At 40.9% G+C, this 27,757-nt stretch overlaps 3 protein-coding genes and 1 long non-coding RNA gene across 8 annotated transcripts in view; 2 read left to right on the top strand and 2 right to left on the bottom strand.

The window, feature by feature from the left end:
• Positions 1–828: 828 nt before the first annotated feature.
• LOC309381282 lies at positions 829–3,998 on the top strand. The gene is made up of 2 exons (XR_014173529.1): positions 829–1,532; positions 1,929–3,998. It is a non-coding gene; the product is annotated as an uncharacterized lncRNA (long non-coding RNA).
• On the bottom strand, positions 3,604–12,940 carry MRPL10 (mitochondrial ribosomal protein L10). The gene is made up of 5 exons (XM_081932087.1): positions 12,855–12,940; positions 10,835–11,004; positions 9,326–9,490; positions 6,176–6,320; positions 3,604–4,556 (listed from the first exon to the last, which is right to left on the bottom strand). Exons 1-5 carry the CDS (start codon positions 12,928–12,930, stop codon positions 4,327–4,329), a joined length of 786 nt encoding a protein of 261 aa, XP_081788213.1. The 5' UTR covers positions 12,931–12,940; the 3' UTR covers positions 3,604–4,326.
• A 480-nt stretch (positions 12,941–13,420) lies between these two features.
• LRRC46 (leucine rich repeat containing 46) lies at positions 13,421–19,066 on the top strand. 2 transcript variants are annotated; one of them, XM_081931847.1, is made up of 6 exons: positions 13,421–13,766; positions 14,797–14,896; positions 15,033–15,141; positions 16,046–16,092; positions 17,707–17,816; positions 19,003–19,066. In XM_081931847.1, exons 1-6 carry the CDS (start codon positions 13,757–13,759, stop codon positions 19,032–19,034), a joined length of 408 nt encoding a protein of 135 aa, XP_081787973.1. In that variant the 5' UTR covers positions 13,421–13,756; the 3' UTR covers positions 19,035–19,066. The 2 variants fall into 2 exon arrangements, with proteins under 2 accessions (XP_081787973.1, XP_081787972.1); XM_081931846.1 differs by lacking the exon at positions 19,003–19,066 and adding an exon at positions 18,488–18,797.
• Positions 18,951–27,757, bottom strand: part of SCRN2 (secernin 2) — a 25,943-nt gene continuing 17,136 nt past the window's right edge. For 3 of the 4 annotated variants that reach the window (XM_081931842.1, XM_081931844.1, XM_081931843.1), the window contains one exon: positions 19,092–19,229. Coding sequence is in view for 1 of the 4 variants with exons in the window: in XM_081931845.1 (XP_081787971.1) it covers positions 19,106–19,229 (124 nt within the window). In the remaining 3 variants the exon portion in view is untranslated. Of the gene's footprint in view, positions 19,230–27,757 lie in introns of all 4 variants that reach the window. The other variant, XM_081931845.1, reaches the window with a different exon arrangement.

Here is a 27,757-nt window from a genome sequence, read left to right as displayed (position 1 = left end):
CTATACGATAAACTTTAGCAATATGTGAACCAAAAACTATGAGAAGTACTATCTGGATTTCAGAGGGAGATGAGTTAGAGATCAAATTACCAACACTGGATTATGGAGAAGGTAAGGGAGTTCCAGAAAAACATCTACTCCTGCCTTCATGGACTATGCTAAAGCATTTGATTGTGTAGATCACAACAAATTGTGGTAGAGATGGGAGTAGCAGACCATCTTACCTATCTCCTGAGAAATGTGCATGTGGCTCAAGAAGCAAATTAGAACCAGACATGGAATAATTGATTGGTTCAAAATAGGGATAATATCACAAAGCTATATTGCTTATTTAATTTATATGCAGAGTATATCAAGCAAAATGTTGGGCTGGATCAGAGGTGGGTTCCTATTGGTTCGGCGAACCGGTATTGGTATGCTGACCTGGGTCACAGAACCAGCAGCGACCCAGGCTGGTCACACCCTCAAACCAGTTCCCTAGTTGCTGCTGCTGTCACTGCCATCTTTTTTTTTAGTTCTGTGCATGCACACAATTTCCATTGACCTATGCATGTGTGAAGCGCATGCATGAGCAAACCAGCTGTAAAAAAGCAGAGATGTCAACTTGCTGACAAAGGTCTGTATAGTCGAAGCTATGGTCTTCCCAGGAGTAATGTATGGCTGTGAGAGTTGGTCCAAAAGGAAAGCTGAGAGCTGAAGAATGGATGCTTTCGGATTGTGACATTGGAGAACACTTTTGAAAGTCCCTTTGGCTTCAAGATCAAATCATTCAATCCTAAAGGAAATCAACCCCGATTATTCTTTGGAAGGACAGATAGTGAAGCTGAAGCTCAAATACTTGGGCTATCAAATGAGAAAAGAGGATTACATGGAAATTACCCTAACGTTGGGAAAGATTTGAAGACAAATGAAGAAAAGAATGGCAAAGAATGAGATGGCTAGTATCATTGACACAGTGAGCATGGGTTTGCGCAGACTCCAGGAGACAGTGTAAGATAGAAGAACCTGGTGTGCTGTGGTCCATGGGGTCACAGGGAGTCAGATATGACATAGCAAAGGAAGAACAAGAAACCCAGCTAGTTGTCATTTATTCAGAAAATGGACTTAGCATGGTGGGTGATCCAACTCAATAATTAATGTCATACAATGCATGATATAAAGACACCAACTTTATATCATATCTTGAATTTTCATATTTCCTGAGGAAATATGCTATTAAAACAGAATAAAATATTTCATTCAAGCTGCATTATTTAGGAAGGGTTTTAAATGACTAAATTTAAAAACTTCCTTAGCACACAATTCAGCTTGATATTGAGAATATTTCACAGATAATTGAAGAAATTTTGTCTATAAAATATCTTGCAAATCATATTTTTCTAGTTAAAACTTGAATAATTATACAGGAGAAACTTGAAAAATTAGAATATTGTGCAAAAGTTCATTTATTTCAGTAATGCAACTTAAAAGGTGAAACTAATATATGAGATAGACTCATTACATGCAAAGCAGGATAGTTCAAGCCGTGATTTGTCATAATTGTGATGATTATGGCTTACAGCTCATGAAAACCCCAAATCCACAATCTCAGAAAATTAGAATATTGTGAAAAGATGCTATATTCTAGGCTCAAAGTATCCCACTCTAATCAGCTAATTAAGCCATAACACCTGCAAAGGGTTCCTGAGCCTTTAAATGGTCTCTCTGTCTGGTTCAGTAGGAATCACAATCATGGGAAAGACTGCTGACCTGACAGTTGTGCAGAAAACCATCATTGACACCCTCCATAAGGTAATTGCAAAAGACGTTGGATGTTCCCAAAGTGCTGTACCAAACCATATTAATGGAAAGTTATGTGGAAGGGAAAAGTGTGGAAGAAAAAAGTGCACAAGCAGCAGGGATGACCGCAGCCTGGAGAGGATTGTCAGGAAAAGGCCTTTCAAAAGTGTTGGGGACTTTCACAAGGAGTGGACTGAGGGTGAAGTCAGTGCATCAAGAGCCACCACACAGAGATGGATCCTGGACATGGGCTTCAAATGTCATATTTCTCTTGTCAAGCCGCTCCTGAACAACAAACGTCAGAAGCGTCTTACCTGGGCTAAAGAAAAACAGACCTGGTCTGTTGCTCAGTGGTCCAAAGTCCTCTTTTCTAATGAGAGCAACTTTTGAATCTCATTTGGAAAACAAGGACCCAGAGTATGGAGGAAGAATGGAGAGGCACAAACTGTAAGATGCTTGAAGTCCAGTGTGAAGTTTCCACAGTCGGTGTTGATTTGGGGAGCCATGTTGGTCTACTGTGCTTCATTAAGTCCAGGGTCAACGCAGACATCTACCAGATTTTGGACCACTTCATACTTCCTTCTGCAGACGAGCTTTATGGGGATGCTGACTTCATTTTCCAGCAGGACTTGGCACCTGTCCACACTGCCAAAAGTGCCAAAACCTGGTTCAACGACCGTTTGGATTACTGTGCTTGATTGGCCAGAAAACTCGCCTGACCTGAACCCCATAGAGCAGTGATGGCGAACCTTTTGTGGCTCCCGTGCCAAAGGTGGGGGGAGTGGAGGGGGGTCGTGCGTGAGCGTGCTACACCCATAATGCTATGTGCATGACCCCAGTGCGCATGCACGCACAACCAGTGCTCCCATTTTTGGCTTCGTTTGCTCGTAGGGTCGTTTTTTGCCCTCCAGAGCCTTTAAGGAAGCCTCCTGAATACTCCGGAGGGCTAAAATCGGCCCTACAAGCAGCCAAGAAGTAGGTTCTTGAATTTCTGGTTTGCCCGCAGGGCCGGTTTTTCGCCGCCGGAGTCTTCAGGGAAGCTCCTGAAGCCTCCAGAGGGCAAAAAAAATGGCCTCAAAAGAAGGCCATGTGCACTGGCCAGCTGACAGGGCAATGCCTCGCATGCCTGGACAAATGGCTCCGTGTGCCACCTGTGGCACGCATGCCATAGGTTCACCATCACGGCCACAGAGAATCTATGGGGCATTGCCAAGAGAAAGATGAGAGACATGAGACCTAACAATGCAGAAGCGCTGAAGGCCGCTATTGAAGCATCCTGGTCTTCCATAACACCTCAGCAATGCCATAGACTGATAGCTTCCATGCCATGCCTCATTGAGGCAGTAATTGCTGCAAAAGGGGCCCAAACCAAGTACTGAGTACATATGCATGCTTATACTTCTCAGAGATCCGATATTGTTCTATGTACAATCCTTGTTTTACTGATTGCATGTAATATTCTAATTTTCTGAGATTGTGGATTTGGGGTTTTCATGATCTGTAAACCATAATCATCACCATTATGACAAATCACGGCTTGAACTATCTTGCTCTGCATGTAATGAGTGTATCTCATATATTAGTTTCACCTTTTAAGTTTAATTACTGAAATAAATGAACCTTTGCACGATATTCTAATTTTTTGAGTTTCACCTGTACATGCTTAATTTAAGCTAAAACCCACTACATACTACTATGAATCCACATTTCTGGAGCATTTTAATACTTATTTGATCAAATACATAAGCACATTTAAAATGTGAAAAGCAATGAATAATTTCTATTCAAATACATTTTGTACTATAACAAAATATATGTATCTTTTTTCTATGTTCTTTCTTACACGTATACTCAAGATACTAGAGTGAGAATCCCAGTCCAGATAACTAAATTATGAAAGTGATACAAAGCAACCTATTTCTCATTAGAACTGTTGTAATTTCTATTCATTTATCATATTAATAGTGGACCATAAGTGGGAAAGACACCTGTCCATTCAAGGACAGCTGGTTGGCATCACAGAATAAATAAATTTATTATTCATCCTAGGTTCTTAAAAACTGATAAAAAGTATATGCTGCTTGGTGCCAGAGTAAATTTTTTTGTTGCTATTTTACATGTTTTCAATATGATTTCATCTTGGATCTGTTGGAAGTTTGTTTTTATTTTGTTGTTAATTCAGTTCTTAAAACATAAGTTCCTATTTAAGATTGTTTCTTGCCCAACCTAAAGCAGAAAATTATGCAAATTATTAATACATTTTTATTCATATTTAAACAATGTACTGCACCTGAATATATTTAATTTAAATGATAACGTCCATGGTCCTCTACGTATAGTAAAATTCTACAAATATGTAATATCATATAAGAACACAGTCAATAAGATTCCTTGTTCAGTCTAGTTCTGCAGCATTTTTTCTCTCCACATGGTCTAATTGATAGCCAGAACTTTATCAATCATACTAATTAACCCCTCCCACTAACCCATGGGCATGCAACAAGTAAACATGACAATTTCACACTAAAGAATTAAATTGCTTCCAGTTTAGCTGATGTTCCTATCTGCTTTTCCTTCAACTTTTTCATTTTCCTGTTGAACATATTGGTCCAGCAATGAACTGAGATGAACAGAGCCACGCTGCAGAAGTCTGCTAGTGTTGGATGTCATGAGTGAGAATACACCTGCAGTTTCTCCTTGGGCAGTTATTAGAGATGGCAGCTTAGAATAATTTACAAAGCCTTGCTTGCTTAGGATGACATTGTCGATGCAAGCTCCTGGAAAAAAATGAAACAAAAACATTCAAGTTAGGATAGAAATCTATATATTACTAAAACTCTCTTTCCTGTAACTGTTAACAAAACAGAACACTATAGGGCAACATGTTTTGAACCAAGGTATTTTAAATGGTCTAACTTACAAAAATATCCAAAATCCAGGATCCGTGCCTCCCGTGGAATTGAAATTTGGCAAATTTTATAAGATATTTTTCATGTAAATTGTAGAATCCCCATTTCAAATTTCAGGTAATTGTTCATAAAACAGTTTGTGATAAAATACAAATTGTCATAAAACATTTCCTCTGCTGATGTTTCACTGTACATACAATTCAACATGGGTTAACTTCAAGGCAGATGCAGAATGTATCTCAACTTTTCAAGTGAAGGCAATACATTAGAAGCTCTGTAAATCAATCAATGAATCAGAATAGAGCTGGAAAACACATTAGAGGTCTTATAGTCCAATTCCCTGCTCAAGCAGGAGACTCAGATAAATGACTGTCCAGTCTCTTCTTAAAAACGTTCAGTGATGAAGCACCCACAACTTCTTATGGCTGTCATGGTTGAAGAAATTGAAAAATCTGGTAAGGAAATATCTCTGAAAGGATTACACAAGAGATCACAGCAGTCTGTTTGCTTTAAAAAGTGTAGAATTTAAATTTAACTCCCTTGCAGATGCAGAATTATAAAAAGACAGACTGAGGTGGTGACTGAATGTGACCAGAAGAAAACAGAATGCACAAAAAGGTTTACCTAAAAAATAGTCTAGTAACTTATTAAATAAATAAAACTGGCCACACAATCACAGTTGCCTAAAATAGGCAATTAGTTTTCCACTGTGCAGCACTATGTACATCCTCATACTCAGTAGTAAAAAGGCATTCTATTACAATTTTCAAACTAAAATACTTGAAAGGTTCCATTGGAACCTTAGTTTCACAGGATTAAGAGAACAACAAAACTCTTCACAAGAGACCAAAGGGAGGGAAAACTCTGTAAATAAGGAATGAGTATTTCCCCCCTAATTCCTTGTGCGAAGGAAATTCTGAATTTTTCAGTTGTAGTCTCTTACATTCAACTTTCTCTTAGAGACACAGGGGGGAGGGGGGAAAGTCTTAGTCCCTTGTGAACAGGTTATTTTTCCCTTAGTCATTAAGATCCACAGGAAAAGGTAAGGTTTCTCAAGAACCTCTACCCTTCTAGATCAGGATTTTGTTTTGTTTTGAGGATTTTTTAAAAATAAGCAGCTTCTACCACCTGATAAAAAAAAAAATCCCGTCCTATGGCTATAAAGTAAGTTGCGAAACATGTTTCTTCCAGGTACTTCAACTGTACCTAACTAATCTGCCTCTTCCACAGCTTCTTTTCCAGTTGGTTATCTAACTCCATCATATGAACTTTCTCCACCTTGGATACTTCCAGACACCTACATTGTAAACATTGGTGAGAACTCTGAGAGTTAAAATCCACAAACATGAGAATGTCTAGATTGGAGAAGGGTGCTTATCCCACCCATCCCTCTATTGATTGCTAATTTTTTTGTTAATCAAAAAACATTTAAAGACCTCTCAGTAAAAAATGAAGCATATAGTATATCTGCAGACCTCATCCCTTACCTAACATATTAATTTGTGGCACACGCTTCAGGACTTGAAGTGTTTCCCGAGCCTTTGTTTCCATACTGACAAGTAGAAGGTTGCGTTCCACAAAAAGAGGGAGGAGATTCTTGTACTTCGATTCTAAAAGAAAGGGAATCATGATCTGGAAAAGTGGAGAAAAGGATTATATTACAGTTGACCTTACATTGAAGAATATCATAATTACAAAGGTTACAGCAAATCAGGGAAGGGGTCATATTTTCCCCAGAGATTTCCAAATAAGTTTTCCTGTTATATTAAAGTATCCTACTTGTGGAGGAGATTGGGAGAGAGTTGAAGGAACAAAGAAGAAACAAGCAAAACCTCTCTCTATTCCACTCAAGCAAATCAATGCTGGATCAAACAATGTCACTACATAAAATTTCATAATGGTATCATGAAGCTATAACAAAACTCTACTTTTCATTCACAGAAGTAAAATATGCTGAAACTATAATCCTTCTGTCTTTGCATGTAAACTTTTAAATGGCAAATAGGACCTCTTACAATGCTACCAATAAATACTAACTTCAAGAGAAAGAAAAACTTAGTCAAGATGAGGAAGGCACCAAGAATAACAAAGCATTAAGAACTGAGAAATAAAATTGTACAACCATATAATCTGACTGTGCTAGCTATTGATCAGTTAATTTATTTATTTATTTATTTATTTTACCGTGCTTCTAGACCGCCCCCTCTCCCGAAAGGGACTCGGGGCGGTGTACAGTCCATATAAAGAATATATCAGAATACAATCAATAAAAGAATTAAGTATGTACAGTTAAATATGGAGGAGGTTAAAATCTAATTAAAAAGAACTGTACAGAGCAAGTATATATAAATATAATATTAAAACCCCTAGGACACACACAAATTAAATTAAAAACAATACCCCTAAAATAACCAGTTGATAGTACGTTTACCAGGAGGAACAGTTGTAATTAAGCCAGGCCTGCTAGTCGGAACAGGTGAGTCTTCAATTTTTGCCGAAAGGAGCGGAGGTCAGTGGTGGTTCTGATGTCTGGGGGGAGGTCATTCCAGAGGGTTGGGCCCATCACAGAGAAGGCCCTACTCCTTGGTGTCGCCCGTTGGCATTGCCTAGTGGACGGCACCAGGAGAAGCCCCTCCCTGTGTGAGCGAATTGGCCGCAGGGAAGTATGTGGGAGGATGCGATCCCGCAAGTAACTAGGTCCTGTGCCATGGAGCGCTTTAAAGATGGTAATCAGGACCTTGAAATGCACCCGAAAAACCACAGGTAGCCAGTGCAGCTCGCGCAGGAGAGGTGTTACGTGGGAGTACCTAGTACTCCCCATCACAGCCCGCGCGGCTGCGTTCTGAACTAACTGCAGTCTCCGGGCGCGTCCCAAGGGCAGCCCCATGTAGAGAGCGTTGCAGTAGTCCAGGCGGGACGTCACCAGCGCATGAGTGACCGTGCGTAGGGCATCCCGGTCAAGTAGGGGGCGCAATATGGGCACCAGGCGAACCTGGTGGAATGCCCCCCTTGCCACGGCTGCCACATGGTCATCCATTGACAGCCGGGCATCAAGGAGGACGCCCAAATTGCGCGCCCATTCCACAGGGGGCAATTGTTCGCCCCCTATGGCCAGAGATGGAATCAGCTGGCTGAACCGAGGTGCCGGTAGCCACAGCCACTCAGTCTTGGAGGGGTTGAGTTTGAGTCTGTTGTCCCCCATCCAGACCCCGACGGCTTCCAAACACCGGGACATCACTTCGACAGCCTCGTTGGGGTGGTTTGGGGTTGAAATGTACAGCTGAGTATCATCAGCGTACAGGTGGTACTCAACCCCAAAACCACGGATGATCTCACCCAGAGGCTTCACATATGTGTTGAACAGGAGAGGCGAGAGGACTGACCCCTGTGGTACCCAAGTGAGTGACCTCAGGGTCGACCTCTGCCCCCCTGTCAACACATTGCTTCCGGTTGGAGAGGTAGGAGCCGAACCACCGCAGAACGGTACCTCTGACTCCTATCCCCTCCAACCGGTGCAATAGGATACCATGGTCGATGGTATCAAAAGCCGCCGAGAGGTCTAATAGGACCAGGATAGAGGAACAACCTCTATCTCTGGCCCTCCAGAGATCATCGACCAACGCGACCAAGGCTGTCTCCGTGCTGTGCCCGGGTCGGAAGCCGGACTGGCGTGAGTCTAGATAATCGGATTCGTCAAGGTGTCGTGGAAACTGCTGCGCCACCACATTCTCAACAACCTTCGCTAGAAAGGGAAGGTTGGAGACTGGACGATAATTAGCTAGCTCCGTTGGGTCGAGTGAAGGCCTCTTAAGCAAGGGCCTCACCACCGTCTCCTTCAAGGCGGTTGGTAAGGATCCCTCACCCAATGAGGCATTCACCAGGCCCAGAAGCCAGCCTCGGGTCACCTCCCAAGATGCCAGTACCAACCAGGAGGGACACGGGTCCATTAAACATGTGGTGGGTCGCAGCCGTCCACGCAACCTATCCAAATCCTCAGGGGCAACAGAATCAAACTCCTCCCAAGATGGTCTCACAAGACTCGCTGTTGGCAGCCCGTCCGGTCCACTGAAGGGGGCCCATCCGCTCCGGATCTGAGCGACTTTGTCCTGCAGATATTCCCCAAACTCCTCTGCTCTGCCCTGCAAGGGCGCCCCCTGCATCCTCTGTGATAAGAGGGAGCGGGTCACCCTAAACAGGGCGGCAGGGCGGTTATCAGCGGACGCAATAAGAGCGGCACAATATCTACGTTTGGCCGCTCTCAATGCCACAAGGTAGGTCCGTAAATAGGCTCTTACCTGTGTTCGATCAGATTCGGAGCGTGAGGACCTCCACCTGCTCTCTAGACGTCTCCTATGGCGCTTCATCACCCTCAGCTCCTCGGTATACCAAGGAGCTCAGTTAAATTATCATTTGATAAGTCATGAACAATGTATTAGGCAAAGAAGAGGATAAGTTCTCTTGGGATATTGTTTCTATAAAAACTTCTTTAAAAATTACAATTCATTGGCTGATCTTTCTGGAAAGGCAAAATATTTAGATTTTATTTTTAAAAATCAAAGGGAGCAGAAGAAAAAGACCTTTACTACACCGCACTATTACAACACTATATTTCTGAAAGTCTATACAGAAAACTGTACCTTATTAGGAAAAAATTTGACATGGATATTATACTTTCGCAGCCGATGCCTGAATAATACCATATCATTTCCAGGAATATAATTGTATTGGCACACAACAATCATTTTACTCTCAAGAAATATTTGTTTCACTTGACGCAATAACAGTCTTTCAAAGCCAGTCACCTGCATGAGAGAAAAATGGATTTGCAATCTTGAAAATACAGACAATAAAAATTCTAAAAGATTATATTCCATAGCTACAAAATACCAGTGGATCTCAAAAACATAAATTCTATAAAAATAATAAAAACAGGATTCCAATAAAAATAAAATAAAATGTTCCTCTAATTATAATGACCATTCATACTTTTTCAGGAGCAAATTTTATACTCAATTAGCTTTTTCTCTCTGTGATATCAGTTAAATTAAACCTATTAATCTACTGTACTTAGGTGTACATTACTTCAAATTCTGTCCAAACTTAGCAAGGCCCACAAGCTTGATTTAAACAAGTTCCATTAGAATTATTGCCATTTGAAAATTAAATAAACAACATATCCAAGAATATTCTACTACTATTTTGGAGGTTGGAAAATTCAAACTTTATGTAATCATGTAAGATTAAGCCAAACTAATATAAATCAAGTTGCTCAATTCAACAACAACTCAACTGTCATTCCATCAGAAAGGAAAGCAGAATTTCTATCTGGATGGTAATATGAGAAGTAGATGCTTTTGTTGTTGAGCAACATAAATTCAGTCTTTCTTCCAAAGTCAAAATACAAGTAAAATTGAGATGATCAGTTTAATGAATTCTGCTTTACAATACTGGTATAATTTAGCTGTTAGCCAAGGCAGTTGTATAACTTTATAATTGTTCGAAAATGGGTACCTTTGATGAATCATCAGCGCAAGTTAGCTTCAGCAAATTATTTGAATGCCAATAGTGCTACTGGCTTTATAAGGTTATTTCTATTATTCATATCTGACCAACAATTCTAGTTATATCTTAAATAATAAAGCCATGTATGAAAAAGTCCAATTTTATATAAATGAAAAGTTCCATAAAACGAATTGAATAAATACAGAGAAAGCCAATAGTGATCTATTGAACTAATTCTTATCCGAGTCAAGCAAATGCTTTCCTGAACATAAGAAAGATAGCTAAAATATAGATGAACAAGGATGAGGAAAGTATTTAAATTCAGATAACTGAGTAGAATAGCCATAGCTGGTTTCTGATTTTAGTGGAGCATAACCAAGGATATGAAGGGAAGTTCTTTATTGCTTTACAGTTGAAGAGCAGCACAAATTAACTATCTCCCAAAGGTCAGGAGGGAGCATAGCATCAAATACTTAAGTCATTATTATAATAATGTGGCTATCTATTATAGAACAGAAATGATATGAACCCTTTCACAATTAGAACTTTCACAGAACTATGAAGGGCAAAACTTTTCAAGAATTTTAATCACAAATGATTATTTATATCATTCCAACTATCCCAAAATAGAACAATGTTATTACTTCTTTAGAAAGAATGACACGGGGTTTCATACAGGTCTCTGAATCCAGAGGTTTTGGTGGGATGTACTCAGTCACTGCCATCAGCTTTTCCCTCATAATGTGCATCGGTTTCCAGTGACGTGTGACAGATTTGGAGCCATGACGAATAAGCTGCAAGGTGGGCAGCCAGCCTAGACCAATAGAGCAACAGGAGAATTTGACTACAAATTCCAAATAGGCAAGTGGGCTCTTATGTAACCACCATTTTTAACAATTTCATAAGAATCAAAGGATCCTAGTATTACAGAGAACCAAGATGCCAGCATTGTACAGATAATTTATATAAATAATTAAGAACATTTTTTAATCATAAAGCCATCAAAAATACTCTTGAAAATCATAACTCCTCACACTGAAGCCTTCTGTAAGATATTTAGGCTTAGTAATGAGTTAAGTATCAAGGGCATTAAATTTTGGACTGATTAATAGTACTGGATAGAATTTGCCTATAAAATCCATCTAAAAGATAAATCCAGATTTGGCTTCTGTTATCCTGAAGTATCCATAATAAAGGGAACTTTCAGGAATTTTTTATACAAAGAATAACATGCATCATACCACTATTAAATAAATCCATCATGAATTTAAATATATAACTTGTTCTTCCCTTTGAAGGTATGTAATTGTCTTGGAAAACAAATAAAGATAATTCTCAATTTATGATCACAATTGCGCTCAAAATTTATGTTGTTAAATGAGAAATATGTTAAGTGAATTTTGCCCCAATTTACAATTTTCTTGCCAGTTTTTTAAATGAAACATGCAATTGTTAAATTAGTAACATGTTAAGTGAATTTGGCTTCCCTGTTGACTTTGCTTGTCAGAAGGTCACAAAAAGTGGTCACATGACCCAATAAATATGAGTCAGTTGACAAATGTATGAATTTTGATCATGTAACCATGGGGATGATGCAAAGGTCATAAGTGTCGAAAGTGATCATAAGTCACTTTTTTCAGTGCTGCTGTAACTTTTAACAGCCACTAAAAGTATTGTACGTTGAGGACTACTGTACATAAAAGGCATAAAAATGATAAAAATTATTTTAAATCTAAAACAGATATTTATACAATATTTATATAATTTAGATTGTTTAGCTTAGAAGGTAAAGAGGAAAAGGGGATATAAGAAATATTTATAAATAAATAAATGTGGGAATAAAACAAAACTTTAAAAAAACCAATACCAAGGAAATTGCTCTGAATGCCTCCATCCATTGAGACTGCCACAAATTTCATTTTCAGTAGGGCAATTAAATAAAAACTAATCACATACTTTTTATAAGAAAGAAATCATTGGAGAACAGTAGTTGTTTTATGTTTGGGGGAAAGGGAATATTAATCATTGTTTGTATATAGATAAAATATTAAAAGCATGGAATATATAAATCAATGGACAATTTATTGAAAGGAGCAAAACTCATAGATTATCTTAGGTATTAACTATCATAAAAGAAAGTTCAAAGTACCTTTTACAATTACAAATTTTTATTTTGGATACTTTGTCCATAACTAGTGCACCATACAGCATTTTCCAATGTCCTCTACGTAATTATTTAAGTATTTTCCGATATTAAAACCTGCCTGGGGGGAAAAACCTCGATGTTTCACACCCCCTGCCCCCCCCCCAAAAAGACTGAACGTAATACTCCTATCAGGAATATACAGGAGACAGGCCAATGTCAAAAGCTCCTTGTTATTCCATTCCCTCTGCTTTACCGAGGTATGAATAGTTGGATAGGCCAAAACTGTGTCAGCCCAAAATGTACAAAAAGTCAGGATTTTTGCGATGTGGGCGAAAGATCGACAAAGAAGGAATGATTCAGGCTGAATTTCAACAGGGAGAGCTGTAGTGCTAGCCGCTAGATCCACACAGAAGAAGATGAGCATTCATCGCATACCAGATAAAGTGATTTAAAAGCCACAATAACGGATAATAATTTCCGGAGGCGGAAAAGCCCTCCGATTTTTCATTATCCCTTACCGGTTTTACAGATTCTTTTACCCCAACCGCCAACGGCAGCCATTTCTGAAAAAACGTGGATGTCAGAATAGAGCATCACGGGAGTGGAGGTTTAAAGGGGAAGGGAGCCCTTTTCTCTCAGCCCTTCAAAAGGAAAAAAAAAAGATTCTTCTCTCCTAGCAACGGGGGCTCGAGACGTCGTCTCGTGATCAAACCTTCCTCAAGTTTCTCTCCCTCTCTTGAGTACTGGATGCCTTGGAAAGAGATACAGAAAGACTACATCTCTTCGCTTTCTGCAGAGATGGTAACCCATATCTGGTAACCCATAACACGATTGCTAGTGGCACCCCTAGAAAGAGGCAGAGGTACCAGACTTCAGTTTTACAACAGTTTATTTTTAAAAAATGAAATAAGCCCGTTTCACCCTGTATCGGTATTTTTTTAACCTCAGCCACTTTAAGATGTGTGGACTTCAACTCCCAGAGTACCTCAGTCACAGGATGGATGGTTGAGGAATTTTGGGAGCTGAAGTCCATACATCTTTAAAGTTGCTTCGGTTGAGAAATACTGCCATAGATGTTGCCAAGGTCACACTACTAGTCCTTGGGTGGATATCCACAAAGAATCCTTACAAACTGTCCTTCCAAGCTGCTGCTACCGTATAAGCAACTGAATCTCCCTGGCTAAGGTTGTTGCTTTTGGGGGAGGGGGGAATACAAAGACTTTTGAACGCTACTATGGCTGTATTCTTTAGTTGCTAAGTAAATGCAAGGGATTGTTATGGTAATTCTTGCCCCCTCCCTCTAGTGGATGTAGACCGTTTCCATGAAGATTCTGAAACTATAGCTGTTGCAGACAAACGTCCCCGTTGCTTTTCTAGGCGACATACATTCATTTTTGGCCACCAGGAGGATTCATCAGTCATGCCAGAAGGTAAGTCCTCCACTTCGAAGGTATCGTAAAAATTCAAGCTAATGAAAATTTAGAGAACTGAACTACTGAATTACCACTATTGAAAGTTTGTTTATTTAGTTATCAATCAAATTCACACCGCCACACATTTCACAGAAAATGACTCTGAGTGGCTACAGCTATCCAATAAAACAGTAAAATAAATAAAAGTTAATATTTTACCATTGTAGAGGAGAAAAAGGGTCACTTTTAGGCAAGAAAGGAATGAGAAGCAAGGAGATAAGGTGTGCCAATTAGAAAGTGAGAAATCGGGCTATGCCTTATTAAGAAAATAAAAATTGAGAATTGTAGAATTAGTCATGTGCAAACTAATTGTTTATATCTATAGTGAACATATTTTATCGGGGGGGGGGGATAAACTTGAAAAGGGAACAAATTCTTTTCTAAATCGCAAGGATAAAAAAGTTAACTATATATAACTTTGCTTTACAAAAGAAAATTTAAGAGCAAAACCAAGAAAATAAATAAATCTAACAATCAGTTTTCTGAAATGAAATACTGTCCTTTATAACAACTTATGGTCACTATATTTATACATGACTATAAAACGGGACACTGAGCTTGTTGATCAGAAAGGTTGGCAGTTTGGTGGTTTGAATCCCTAGCACCGTGTAACGGAGTGAGCTCCCATTACTTGTCCCAGCTTCTGCTAACCTACCAGTTTGAAAGCATGTAAAAAATGCAAGTAGAAAAATAGGAACCACCTTTGGTGGGAAGATAATAGCGTTCTGTATGCCTTGGGCATTTAGTCATGCCCGCCACATGACCATGGAGACGTCTTCGGACAGTGCTGGCTCTTCGGCTTTGAAACAGAGATGAGCACCGCTCTCTAGAGTCAGGAACTACTAGCACATATGTGCGAGGGGAACATTTACCTTCACCTTATGAACCTTCATAATAACAAGGTTTGATTTTATCATGATACAGTTGTGTAGCTGGTATGCTGATTTAAACCTAGATAAACCAGAACCCTTTGTTTACTTGTTTTCAGCAAATTTACAACCCTCTACGGAAGGGGTGTGCTTGACAATATCTCTTATTGTCCAGAGGAATATGCCAGTACCAGTAAAGAAAGAGGACCCAGAGAAAATGTGAGTATTCCAACTATTGTTTAAATTGATACAAAACTTTCTTTCAGGTGCTGGTAATATTTTGGCAGGGTGGGAAGATGGTGGAAAGGAGAACAGGTATAATGTTTGTGGCTGAAAAACATCTTTCCAATTCCAGATCTGAAGCCTTGACTTCTGTACAGGTCCTACGGCTAGATAGAGAGAGAATTAGCTGCATTGCCAACCTGCCAGAATTAAAACATGTCCACAGCATCTATTTACAACAGGTAACATACTCTGCCACATTCTTTGCTACTGAATATGCCACTATCTTTGAAAGGCAATATTTTTTCTTTCTTTCTTGGCATTTGAAGCATGTACCTTAACTACCACTATGTATCACTAGCTGCATCCCAACTTACTTTGAAAAATGTTGGGAATGATAGCAACTGTCTATCCCTATTGGAGCACTGGGTTAGAGAAGCCTGTTTTAAAAATATTTGATTTCAAGATTTCAGGGTCTGAAAGTGTATCACTAACACACATACACACACACACACACACACACACATCCTGAAAGTAGTGACAAATCACTGTTTTAATATGATTTCTGTGCCCGGTGTCTTACCTATTTTCTTTGTTGTTGAACTACTGAAGATGTACACGAAAATATTATTTAGCAGAATTCATAAAGGAAGAATCTAAATATCTTGACAGGATGAATTAGAATTTGGTTTAGTACTAATCTTATTTTTATTTTTAAAGCAAATGCTAAATCCAATATTTATCTATTGCCATGAAGGATAAAATATTTTCCTTGGATGAAGATTGGGTGTGGTCTTTCCAAAATAAAGATAATCCGCCATTCTTAATAATATTTTTTACAATGCTTTATAAGGATAGAGCAGAAAAATGCATCAGAAAAATAGGCAGCAGAGATGTTCACAAATATATCTATATGTCCAACTTTCTTACTAGAGTTTTTCAGGTGTTTGGGATGACAGCCTTGTTGCTTTTATAGATAAAACAGTGCTACCCAGAAGGTGTCTCAAGGACTCCATAGAGACCTAATAGCTAGAAGAAATACTCCTTTTCAAATTACACACATACACATTCATATAGTGAATTATTTTTCCCCAGTGCCATTCCTGCATTTAATAACATGCTGAGATGTGCTATTTTCATTTTTAGAATCAAATAAAGAAAATTGAAAACTTAAACTGCTTTCCAAACTTGAAGTAAGTATATATTTAATTTACATGATTTAAATCATTAAAAAGGGAAGCTGGGAATATCTTCTTTAGTTTGTACAGAAATAAAACAATTCAGTGTGCGTTGAGTCCAAGTGGCTGTGATAAAATTATGATAAAATATATACATCAAATGATAAAAATCGATGAAATATTTCAAACAAATCACATTAACTCTGGATGGGGTTACACTACCCCAGACAGATCTGGGCCACAGCTTGGGGGTCTTCCTAGTCTCATGACACCTGCTCAAAGAGCAGGCAGCAGTCATAGCTAGGCCTTTGCACAATTTTACATTGTGTACCAGTTCCCTTACCTGGATTATGAGGCCCTATGCATGGTCAATCATGCCCTAGTAATTTCTCAGCTGGATTACTACAACATGCTCTAATGGGACTATCCTTAAAAAACTGCAGCAGGTGCCGAAAGTAGTGGCACTTGAAAATTCTAGACCTTACATATAATACCATTATTGTACAAGCTGCATTGGTTATCAGTTTGCTTCTGGAACCAATTCAAGATGTTGGTTATTTTTAAAGCCCTATATGACATGGGTCCAGAATATTTGAGGAGCCATCTCTCCCAATGGGACTAGTCTGTTCCACTTGCACCAATGGAAGAAGCCTGCTATGGATCCCATCTGTTATGGATCCCATCTGCTAAGAAATTCCAGCAGGCGGGCTTAAGGAGAATAGTCTTTTCTATTGTGACCTAATTTCTGTGGAAGAGACGAGAAAAGGTATTAAATTGATGTTGCTGGTTGACCTGAGGCCCTAAGGGGGGTGCTCACTGCTGGAGAAAGTTGACAGAGTAAGACCTCAACCTGTCCTGTCTTTCTCTTAGTTCTGGTTTCATTATAGTTGTTAAATTTTTAAGCTGTAGTTTTAATTATTTTTCTACTTGATTTATAATCTGTAAACCACCCAGAATCACCCTGCAGGGGAAATGGGTAGCATAAAAATGTAATAAATAATCATGTATAAATGTAAGTATAGCTATCTCCATATATTATATACTCCCAGCTGCTTTTCCTGTCAAATAAATCATGTAATAAATTTTTTGTGTAAGTTTTAGAGAAATAACTTGCAGTTAAATCACTGAGAGGGTTGTGTGTGTTGTAACAACTTGAAATAGAAGCCACTCACTCTTCCCTAGGCTTGTTTATGTCACGAATAAAAGGCCTATGTCTGGTGCGTAATATTACATCTACAGATGGGATCATCCCTAAATTAAAAAGTATTCAGTAAAGAACACTAACATGGTTATACCTTATTTTGGCTTGCTTATTTTTTAGATGAATGAAATATACTTACCACTTCAGTGAGAACTAGACCAATTTTAAAATTAGAGGGATTCAGAAATAAGAATAAAAAACTTGTAGTTGATTCCCAGTCCTGACAGGTAATGAAATACTCACTTGGCTTGGAGAGTTGGATTGTAACTCTCTCTGGTGGTGAGAAATAGATTGCATGTTTTATGACATCATTACCCATTAGTGCATCATAGTGTCAGTATATTTTCATTTTTCAGAACGGCAGTGTTTTAATAGTTTATCTTAAATATTTTACAACTTCAGTGTCTTGCCTTCTCACATGCTTCCAGGTTTCTGTCATTATCTGGGAATTACATCAACAAAGTAGAGAACCTCCAACCTCTCCTCAAGTTGAAATTTCTGGATCTTTCACAGAATTGCATTGATACTTTAGATATAGGTTAGTCTTATGTCTATTCCTCTGTTAATCTTTGTCACCTGTACCAGCCATCTCTAAACTTGTTTTCCTGGTATGTTGGAAATATGATTCTCAATAACCATTAATTATCAAGCATCTGAATTATGAGCTATATCCTCTACTAAAGGGGTGGGCAATTAATATTCCTAAGGGGGTCACATGAGAAACTGGGGTTATTGTGGAGAGCTGAACCAACAGGCTTGAATTCTGTTCACTTGTGTGCATATTGGACACTTACTGACATTTGATTTCTAATTTTCAACTAATCTCACATAGGCTGGACAGGGATAGTTAAAAGGCTGAATGTTGCTGAGGGGCTGTAAAATGCCCAGGACTGCTCTACAACTAGAAAAAATGGATCAAACAATGTTGATCAGTACTTATATTCCTCCATGGGTTGTGAAAATATTATATGAACCTATACTATAGAGCATTGTATTGTTGAAATTTGGTCTTTCATTTTGACTTGTAATATTAAACCAGATATGCAAGTTATTTATTTAGCAATTTAATAAAATAATAGTTCATTTTCAGTTTGATCATACTTCATATAAATATGAACCAGCCCCCTGCATCTCCAAAAAATTCTGTATCAATCTGTATTCATTTACACTCCCACCAGCTTCCTTATTTATGCCTTCTGGTTTATATAGATGAGCTGCCCCTGAACCTTGCAATCCTTGACCTGACTGGAAATAAATGCATGAATCAAAAAGGCTACAGGTAAAACCAGGAAAACAAATCATACTGATTCATAATAACTCATCCTGTAATTACCCTTTCTAATTTCTTGTCCTTCAAGATGAATTTGGAACTTCTTTTATCCCAGCCAGCATAAAACTACTATCTAGAAGGTATTAAGTTCAAGAAGGTAGCACCTCATCACTAAGGCCACTGCAACATAATAAAATAGGCCATTCTGAATTCATTAAGAACATGGGAAATGAGGCAGAATAGTTAGCTGGGTAATTCTGGGAGTTGAAGTCCACACTTTGCTAATGTTCAAGAAACACGGTGTAACTTATAGCATCGCTTTCATTTAAATAAATAAAAAATGAATAATTAAATATAAAAGATCTTGACTCCTATTTTCATTAATTACCAAAGAACAGAGCATAGAGATGAACTTTTATTTTCAACTTCATCAGTCTTGAATTTCCATTTCTAGAGAGAGTGTGTTGGCAGCTCTGCCCAATTTGATAGAGCTGGACCACAAAGGCACCCCAAAGCAGAAAGTCATTCTTCAAAATAATGAAGAGGAGGAAAATAGCTCAGAAGAGAGTGATTATGAGTACTGTCCAGAACTCTTTCAGCCGCTGAGCACAGAAAAAGGTATTCCAATTGCAGGAACAGATTTTGAGGGCTACATCAATGTGGAAGCAAAGATTTTCAGTTCTGCAATGAAAAAATGTTATCGTGAATATTGTTAATATTGAAGATATCAAGAAATATAGATTCCCTTAATGTTTCCTAGTAATCTTAGGGTCATTTATTTTCAATCTAACTTACCTCACAAGAACAATGAAAAAATAAAACGAAGGGGGAAATCATGGAAACACTGGTTAAAAGCAACAATACACAGGGAATAAATATTATGCATAGTAAAGAAGTACAATCATTACAAATATAGTCCTTGTTATTATCAATTTTAGTGACATTTATCTCCACCAAAGAACCTCTTTTATTCCCAGAGTAGAGATGGAAAAAAAGATCTGGTAGATATTAATCTTGGTTTAAAAATTAGTAAGATTAAATGTATTTTAATTATATTCACCAATTTTGTTGTATTTATTTTGTACAATGACAATAAAGGCTATATTACTATGTTTAATATTTTGATTAAAACTGTTATTCTTAAAATAAAGACAATGAAGATTTTGAACAACTTCTTAACTGAGTTGATATTTACTCAGGCTGCCATAATTTCTCTAGAAGATGCACCAGTTATAACCCAAAACTCAATGAAGAAACTTTCTGTACTTTTAGCTTTTAGCTCAATCTATACCTTGAGCCTGACACTACTTGTATCCATGCTAACAAAAGTAATTTGCATCGCCCAATTCTGCAAGTTCTATGCAAATTTGCTAAAAACAGCTAGACAATTTTTTAATGAATGGATTATGGCAATTGCAATTTTATCCTAATTCTCTTTTTTGGCTAGACTTTTTTGTTGATCTCCATAATGAATTCAGTAGCCGCTCAACCCGGCGGAGAGAGACAGCAGTGAGGGAACATGAAGTCCGTCTGGAAGAGCTGAGGCAACGACAGAATCTGAGACAGCTTGTGTTCAACACCAGTGAAGGTAGAACTGAACCCCTAAGTTTACTAAACGATTTACCTCAAACTGCGAACCATTTGGTTTTGAATCCACCAGAAAGAACAGAGAATCCAGCAGTTGATGCAGGACTGAGTATTCCAAAGGAAAAAAATGAAGGAACGATTCAGACCCAGCAGAAAATAGCAAAAGGAAAAGTATCTAGTGCAGCTAAAGCCGCAAACAAGAACATAAGAAAATGATATTTTGTTGAAACATTATTTTACTTATGTAATTCTTTTATTTAAGCAAACAAATATACTCCCTTTCATTTGTGAAGCATTGCCTATTTTTTTTTTTAAATATTCTGATCTGTTAGAGGAGTTAGGGGTTGCCAGTCAGAAAACTAAAAAATGTGTGGTCTACACAATAACTTGCAAGAAACACTTCTACTGAGAAAAAAGGGAGAGGCAGGGAAATTAATAGAAGGTATACTCATCCCTCTGAAATTTTCTTTCTAGTAAAATATAATGAGCTTCTTCTGTGCTTCTTAATATTGGTACAATGATAAATACTAATTTACCTTTGAAACATCAAAAGGCCCCAAGAAAAATAATGAATTATAAAATTGCACCTAGAAATCTTTGTTAAGAAATTCTAAATCTACTAGTAAAACTTGGTTAGGAACTAAAATTGTTTACATATATCTGAACCCAAATGTTTGCATTTTAGAGGCAAATTAGAGTGCATCTAAACCTACAGATAGCCATAAAAATCTCTGCATTTAACCTGAAATGTCTGGTATGAGATTATATACTTTTATTGAGAAAATCACTCTGCTCCAAAGTTTCTTTTCAGAAAGAAACTTTTGTTTCTTTGCAGTTCTAAGCTATTTATCGCTAAATTAGGATTTCTTTATAATAGTTTATTGAATACACACCATAGATTAATCCTGTAGAAAGCCATATATAGTAGTGTACTATGCTAATAGAGCAGTTTGTTTCATTTTGGCATAAATGTTATGTGATTATTGTGGTTTAGGTAAGGGTAAATGTTCCACTTGCACATATGTGCTAGTAGTTCCTGACTCTAGGGGGTGGTGCTCATCTCGTTTCAAAGCCGAAGAGCCAGCGCTGTCCAAAGACATCTCCTTGATGATGTGGCTGGCATGACTAAATGCCGAAGGCGCATGGAACGCTGTTACCTTCACATCAAAGGTGGTTCCTATTTTTCTACTTGCATTTTTACATGCTTTCAAACTGCTCGGTTGGCATAAGCTGGGACAAGTAACGGGAGCTCACTCGGTTATGAGGCACTAGGGATTCAAACCGACAAACTGCTGAATTTTTTGATTGACAAGCTCAGCATCTTAGCCACCGTGTCCCTTCATTGTGGTTTAACATATATTATAATTAACATGTATGTGAAAATAACACCAAAACATTATTTTGACATTTAATGAATAGCCATTTGCCGGGGGGGGGGGGGGCGCAGCGCACACCTTTGATTTTTTTTTAAGGGGATTTCAGGTTTCTCCCTAGTCCTATTCCTTTGCAACATGATCCCATCTCCTGCAGCATTAGCTGTTAAGAGCTACAGTGACATCATATGCATTTTGATGTCATTACACACGACATAAATAATTCATCAAATGTGCACATTTATGTCGTAATGCATATGATATCATTCCTCTGTTTGTCTCTTAAAGATTCCAAAGACCTTAGCCTCCCAAAACTGATACTGTAAATGCTATTCCTGTCCTTGATATTTATAAGTCCCCAGATGTTATATGGATTATTCATAGGAATTCAAAAGGCTACTTCAGTTTAGTGGACAAACCCCAAGGAAGTCTCACATAACTAGAGCTAAATGCTTCTATAGGTTTATCTGCAGAGATGTTCTATTTTTAGTTATATCTCTTTTAATTTTTCCTCCCCCAATCCATTTTTTAATTATAACACAAGCCCAAAATGAGTATACAAAAAATCACCACTACTTTTTTAAAAAAATGTATGTTGCAATAAAAGTGTTCTTAAAATTACCAAATGGTTAAAACCCATTGCACCAGGCAGAAATCTTGTACTCATGCCAGTGGCTGTAATTTCTAGAACTTAGTATATAATTGCAATCTAAGAGTATTACCATTATAGCAGGGGTGAAATCCAGCAATTTCTGGCAGGCTCTGGAGAACCATAGCAGAAATTTTGAGCGGTTCAGATAACCGGCAAATACCACTTCTGACTGACCCTAGAGTGGGGTGGAAATGGAGATTTTGCAGTTTCCTTCCCCTGCCATGCCCACCAAGCCATGCCCACCGAACCGGTAATAAAAAGAATTGAATTTTACCACTGCATTATAGTTTTCATTCTTCCATTCCCCAGCAACATAAAGGCAATAAGTAACTTTTTCCTTAAATTGGGCGTTGGTTCTTACCTGATACGCCCTTTCTCCAAATGGTGGAGACATCATCCAGGCATGGGATATGACTCCGTCAGGATCCAATAAGACTGGGTCTACAAGTATTAAAGACACGCCCACGAGGCTCTTCCCCAGAAATAGATGGAGTGAATTGTAGACCGCTGTGTAAGCAATCTGAAACGATATGTACTATCTCTCCCCAAGGGACAGAAAAGACAGGAAAGGTACACATCAGAAAGGAAAGTAAGCTAATAAACCCCTAAAATGGGTGGGGCTGGATGATGTCTCCACCATTTGGAGAAAGGGCGTATCAGGTAAGAACCAATGCCCATTCTCCCAGTAGGTGGAGACATCATCCAGGCATGGGACATACCAAAACCCAATAGTCCCATCGGGAGGGAAATAAATAGATAAAATTAAGTGGCCACCACTCGCTGCAGCACGCGCCGTCCGAAGGAAGCATCTGCGGATGCGTATCTGTCCAGCTTGTAGTGATGGATGAATGGGGTAATGGAAGTCCATGTAGCCGCTCGGCAAATATCCTCTAGTGGAGCCTGAGTAGCCCAAGCCGCAGACGTTGCCGCGCTACGTGTGGAATGCGCCGTGATATGCGGCGGAACTGGCAGAGAGCGGAATACGCCCGGGAAATGGCCGCTCTTACCCAGCGACCGATGTCCAAAGATGAGGCCTTGGATCCCTTCTTACTTCCAGGTAGGAACTTTATGAAAAGAGCCTCAGATTGTCTGAAAGAAGCAGTTCGCTTAATATAAATGCGTAAAGCGTGACGCACATCAAGGTAATGCCACTTACGTTCCAGCTCGTGTGGTGGTCGAGGGCAGAAATCTGGGAGCACGATGTCCTGGGATCTGTGGAAAACAGAATTTACCCTGGGGACAAAGGTCGAATCAAGCCAGAGGACTACCCGGTCCTTGTGAAAGATGCATAGGTCCTGCCTGGTGGATAAGGTTGCCAACTCAGAAATGCGCCCGCCGACGTAATGGCTACAAGAAAAATCACTTTCAATGTTAAGACATGCATGGACACAGAATGCAAAGGCTCAAATGGAGACTGGGTGAGAGACTCCAAGACTTTAGAAACATCCCAGGTAGGGAATCTGTGAATCATTGGTGGCTTGATGTTCGTGGCACCCCTCAAGAAAAGCCGAATCAGAGGTTCATGAGAGAGAGGCTGAGCTGCAGTCAGAGAAAGGACTGATGAGAGGGCTGCGACCTGGCGGCGGAGAGTGTCCCAGATCCAGACCACGTTGCAGGAATTGGAGAATTTGGGGAACAGATGCCTCAAGAGGAACAATGGCCTTTGATTGACACCAGAGAGAGAATTGAGTCCAAGTGGCGTCATGGAAGGGCGCCTGGAAGATTGAATAGTTTGGATAACTTCCGCTGAGAGGTTTGCAGTTCTTAGAGCTTCCCGCTCAACCTCCAAGCGGTGAGGCGCAGCCACGGAAGGTCTGGATGCTGGCATGCCCCTTGCAGAAGTAGTGAAGGGAATTGGGGCAGTTGGAGGAGCCACTGAGAGATTCATGAGGTCGGCAAACTAGGGTCTGCGAGGTCATCGAGGAGCAATTAAGATTAGTTCCGCCCTTTCCACCATCATCTTTTGGATTACCCTCTGAAGGAGTGGGGTGGGTGGAAAGGCATACAGAAGTCCCGGAGGCCAGACGGACCTTAGGGCATCCACTCCCTCTGCCCCTGGGGATGCGAAGTGGGTGAAGTACCTTGGCAACTGCGCGTTGTCCTGAGAGGCAAAGAGGTCGAGGACCGGGGGGCCGAACCTGACCGCCAGCTGCTGGAATACTCCGTGATGTAAGCTCCACTCTGCCGGATCTATGTGAGTGTGGCTGAGTAGGTCTGCCTGTACGTTGTGGATCCCCGATATGTGTTCGGACCGAAGTGACGACAGGTGGGCCTCCGCCCAAGACATTAGTTGATAAGACGGTGTCATCAGGTGCCGGGATTTTGTGCCCCCCTGCCGGTTTATGTGTGCTTTGGTGGTGGTATTGTCCGTAAGGACGAACACGTGTGCATTGACCACGAGAGATTTGAACCGAAGCAGGGCAAGGAACACGGCCTTGAGCTCCAACCAGTTGATACTGTTCTTTTGGTCAGAGCGAGACCAGGGTCCTTGGGCCGTCTGAGATAGAATGTGAGCTCCCCAACCCTGTAGACTCGCGTCTGTCATTAGCGTGATGTATGGGGGTTCGCGAAACAGGGAGCCTAGTGTCACTGCGGGAGAGAGCCACCAGCGAAGAGATTGCCTTACCTCCGATGTCAGGAGAATTCTGTGAGAGGAGCAACTGCAGTTTGCCTTTTGGTACAGGAGCAGGAGCAGGAGCCATTGAAGCTGGCGACTGTGGAATCTGGCCCACGGTACGATGTGGAATGCGGACACCATCTTGCCCAGGAGTTGAGATAGTAGGATGAGCGGAACCGCCTGCTGGTCGCGGATAGATGAGACCAGGGTGCGAATGCTCACCTGTCTCTCTGGGGACAAAAATACCTGTTCCAAAGAGGTGTCTATCACTGCCCCGAGATGCGTGAGACGGGTCGTGGGCTGCAGATGGCTCTTCTTCAAGTTGACCAGAAAGCCATGGTCTGCTAAAGTCTGGAGGGTCCTGGGGCGCCTGATGTGAGGACCTGGACAGTAACAAAGTATCATCAAGATAACAGAGAATTCTAACCGGCATAGATCTGAGATGGGCCGCCAGGGCGGCTAAAATTTTAGTAAAGACCCTCGGGGCCGATGATAAGCCAAATGGAAGGGCCCGGTATTGGAAGTGATTCCCATTATAAGAAAATCGGAGGAATTTCCTGTGCTCTGGAAGAATAGGGACATGGAGGTATGCCTCTGTTAGGTCAATGGAGGAGAGAAGGTGAGTGGGTCGAATACTCTCCAGAATGGACAACAGAGAATGCATTTTAAACCTCCTATAAACTATAAATTTGTTTAGAAATTTGAGGTCGAGAATGGCTCTCCAATCCCCCGAAGACTTAGGCACGATAAAGAGACGGGAGTAAAACCCCTGCCCTTGTTGATCAATGGGAACCTCCTCGATAGCTTGAATTTGGAGGTGTCCGATAGCCAATTCAACCAGATGCCTTTTGGAGGTGTCCCTGGAGATGGGACAAGGTACGAAAGTCTGCGGGGGAGTGGAAAGAAATTCCAGAGCCAGGCCAAAACGGACAGTGCGCCTGATCCAAGTATCGCTGGTGATGTCATCCCAGCGATCCGCGAAGGAGGAAAGGCGGCCTCCAATGGGGAAATCCCCCGGGCCTTCACTTCTGTTTACGGAAAGTGCGGTTTGATCCACCCTTGAAGGGTTTTCTATAGGAGAACCTCTGGGAGTTCCGATTGGACCTGTCCTGGAACTGCTGGCCTTGTCTCGGGGGAGCCTGGCGCTGAGGATGCGGGTAGGCAAATCCCCCATCCGTCCCGCGAAAGGAAGACCTGCAGAAGAAGGGAGAAGGTTTAGAATCAGATTTGCGATTTGCAGCAGGAAGCAGCTTGCGTTTGTCTTTGGACTCCACCAGAGGTGGACCAAAGAGCAGACCAGGTGAGAAAGGTGCAGACGCCAAGCGCCATTTCATTCTGGCCTCCGCCTGCCACTGCTTCAGCCAAAGGAGACGTCTAGTGGTGATGGAAGAAGCCATGGATATGGCAGAGAAACGTGCCGCATCCAGGGAGGCATCAGCGCCATACTTCATAGCCCCCTTCAACTTACTCATGTCCTAGTGGGTGCGGGAGTCCCCAGGAGGGATCCTGTCCTGCATCTGCTTCAGCCATCGAAGGGCAGCCCTATTGAAAAAGGAAGCAGAAGAGGCGGCCTTGACCGCCCAAGCAGCTGACTGATGAACCTTTACCAGCGACTGCTCGAAACACTTGTCCTCAGGTTGGAGGGCATCCTCAGGAGCATTGGCGGCCGCGTTAGGAGAAGACAAGGAGACCACTGGAAGATCAATGGAAGGAACCTCCAAAAGTTTAGTAAGTTCTGGGCTGACATTATACAACTGTTTGTCCAGAGTAGAGGAGAGGTGCCCTGACCCCGGGGAACCCCACTGGTTTTGAATCACCTCCAGAAACAGCTTTGCGGAAGGAACAATGTCCTTTTCAATAGGAGGACGTGAGAACAGGGGATCTGTGGTGTCTGATTTATCTGCCTCTGTAGAAGTAGAAGGCTTCGAAGCCGGAATACCAGAGACATTCTTAGCTTTAAATAAAAGAGACCGAAACATGGCTGGTTTGAACAAGCCCAACAAGGCAGAAAGAGCAGGAGACAAGTCCTCATCTGACAGTTCAGAATCGTGAGTGGCCTGATCCTCAGTACCCACAGCAGAAGGCTGAGAAGAGCCTGCAGAAGGACCCCCTTGATCTTGGTTAGAACGCCCCCTCTTGGACTTATTAGCAGAGGCCCTGTGAAGAGAGGCCGGGGCAAGGGCCCGATGTTGCAGGCCAGCAGCTATACCCCGCTCAATAGCAGCAGCTATGATGTCAGACATCTCATCGGGATTCATGGTGACAACCCTGGGTGCTGGGGAACCCACATCAATATCCGGAGTAATGCTGCCATCCCCCTGAGAGTCAGAGTCACCGTGAAAACCAATCCCATCCTCCGGGTTCAAAGGAGAAGCTGGTGGAGAGGCATCCCCATTGGTGTCAGTGGAGAGATCCTCCATAGGATTAAAATTAGAAGGAACAGGAGCTCTAAGAGCTGGACTAGGAGCAGAGCAGTGATTGGTTTTAGAGGTGGCCTTGCTAGGAGCAGGGTCACATGCTTTGTCAGGGTAGCACTGAGAATAGGTGCCTCTTGAACATCTTGAGAGGGAGCAGGCCTATGGGCCTTAGCTGGCCTTGGAACAGAATGCTTGGGCTGGGGCCTCTTTTTGCTCCTAGGTTCCATTGATGGGATCCTCGATGGTCGCCATTACTCACAGCTTCTGTTGAAGAAGGCCTTCCCGCCCAAACAAAATGGCCACCATCAATTTCGCGCCCAAATTAACTGCCGTCTGTGGTAGGCCGGGACCTGGTAGATTGGGGCCTGAAATGGCGAGCCGACCAAGCAGCTTGTTGCCTAGAATTAGCCCAGCGCCTTGTGCGGCAGCGAGGGAAGCCAGTAGACCGGGATCTGGTAGATCGGGGCTGGCTGGTAGACCAGGCTGACTGAAGCTGGTAGACCAGGACCTGGTAGATCGGGCTGGCTGAAGCTGGTAGACCAGGACCTGGTAGATTGGGGCCG

The sequence above is a fragment of the Natrix helvetica genome (genome assembly GCF_964273705.1).
Source record: "Natrix helvetica genome assembly, chromosome: Z".
Classification (NCBI taxonomy): domain Eukaryota; kingdom Metazoa; phylum Chordata; class Lepidosauria; order Squamata; family Natricidae; genus Natrix; species Natrix helvetica.
Note: the sequence above shows the minus strand (reverse complement) of the source record. Positions and strands in the feature narration are given on the sequence as shown.

Bases quoted from the DNA above. Each gene is read 5' to 3' on its own strand.
- MRPL10 (XM_081932087.1), bottom strand. From the start codon at position 12,930: ATGCTCTATTCTGACATCCACGTTTTTTCAGAAATGGCTGCCGTTGGC. The intron at 11,005-12,854 runs GTAAGGGATAAT...CTATTGGTCTAG, and splicing joins TAAAAGAATCTGTAAAACCG to GCTGGCTGCCCACCTTGCAG. The intron at 6,321-9,325 runs GTACAGTTTTCT...CCACTTTTCCAG, and splicing joins TCAAATTTTTTCCTAATAAG to ATCATGATTCCCTTTCTTTT.
- LRRC46 (XM_081931846.1), top strand. The intron at 14,897-15,032 runs GTGAGTATTCCA...TTCCAATTCCAG, and splicing joins AAAGAGGACCCAGAGAAAAT to ATCTGAAGCCTTGACTTCTG. The intron at 17,817-18,487 runs GTTAGTCTTATG...TGGTTTATATAG, and splicing joins CATTGATACTTTAGATATAG to ATGAGCTGCCCCTGAACCTT.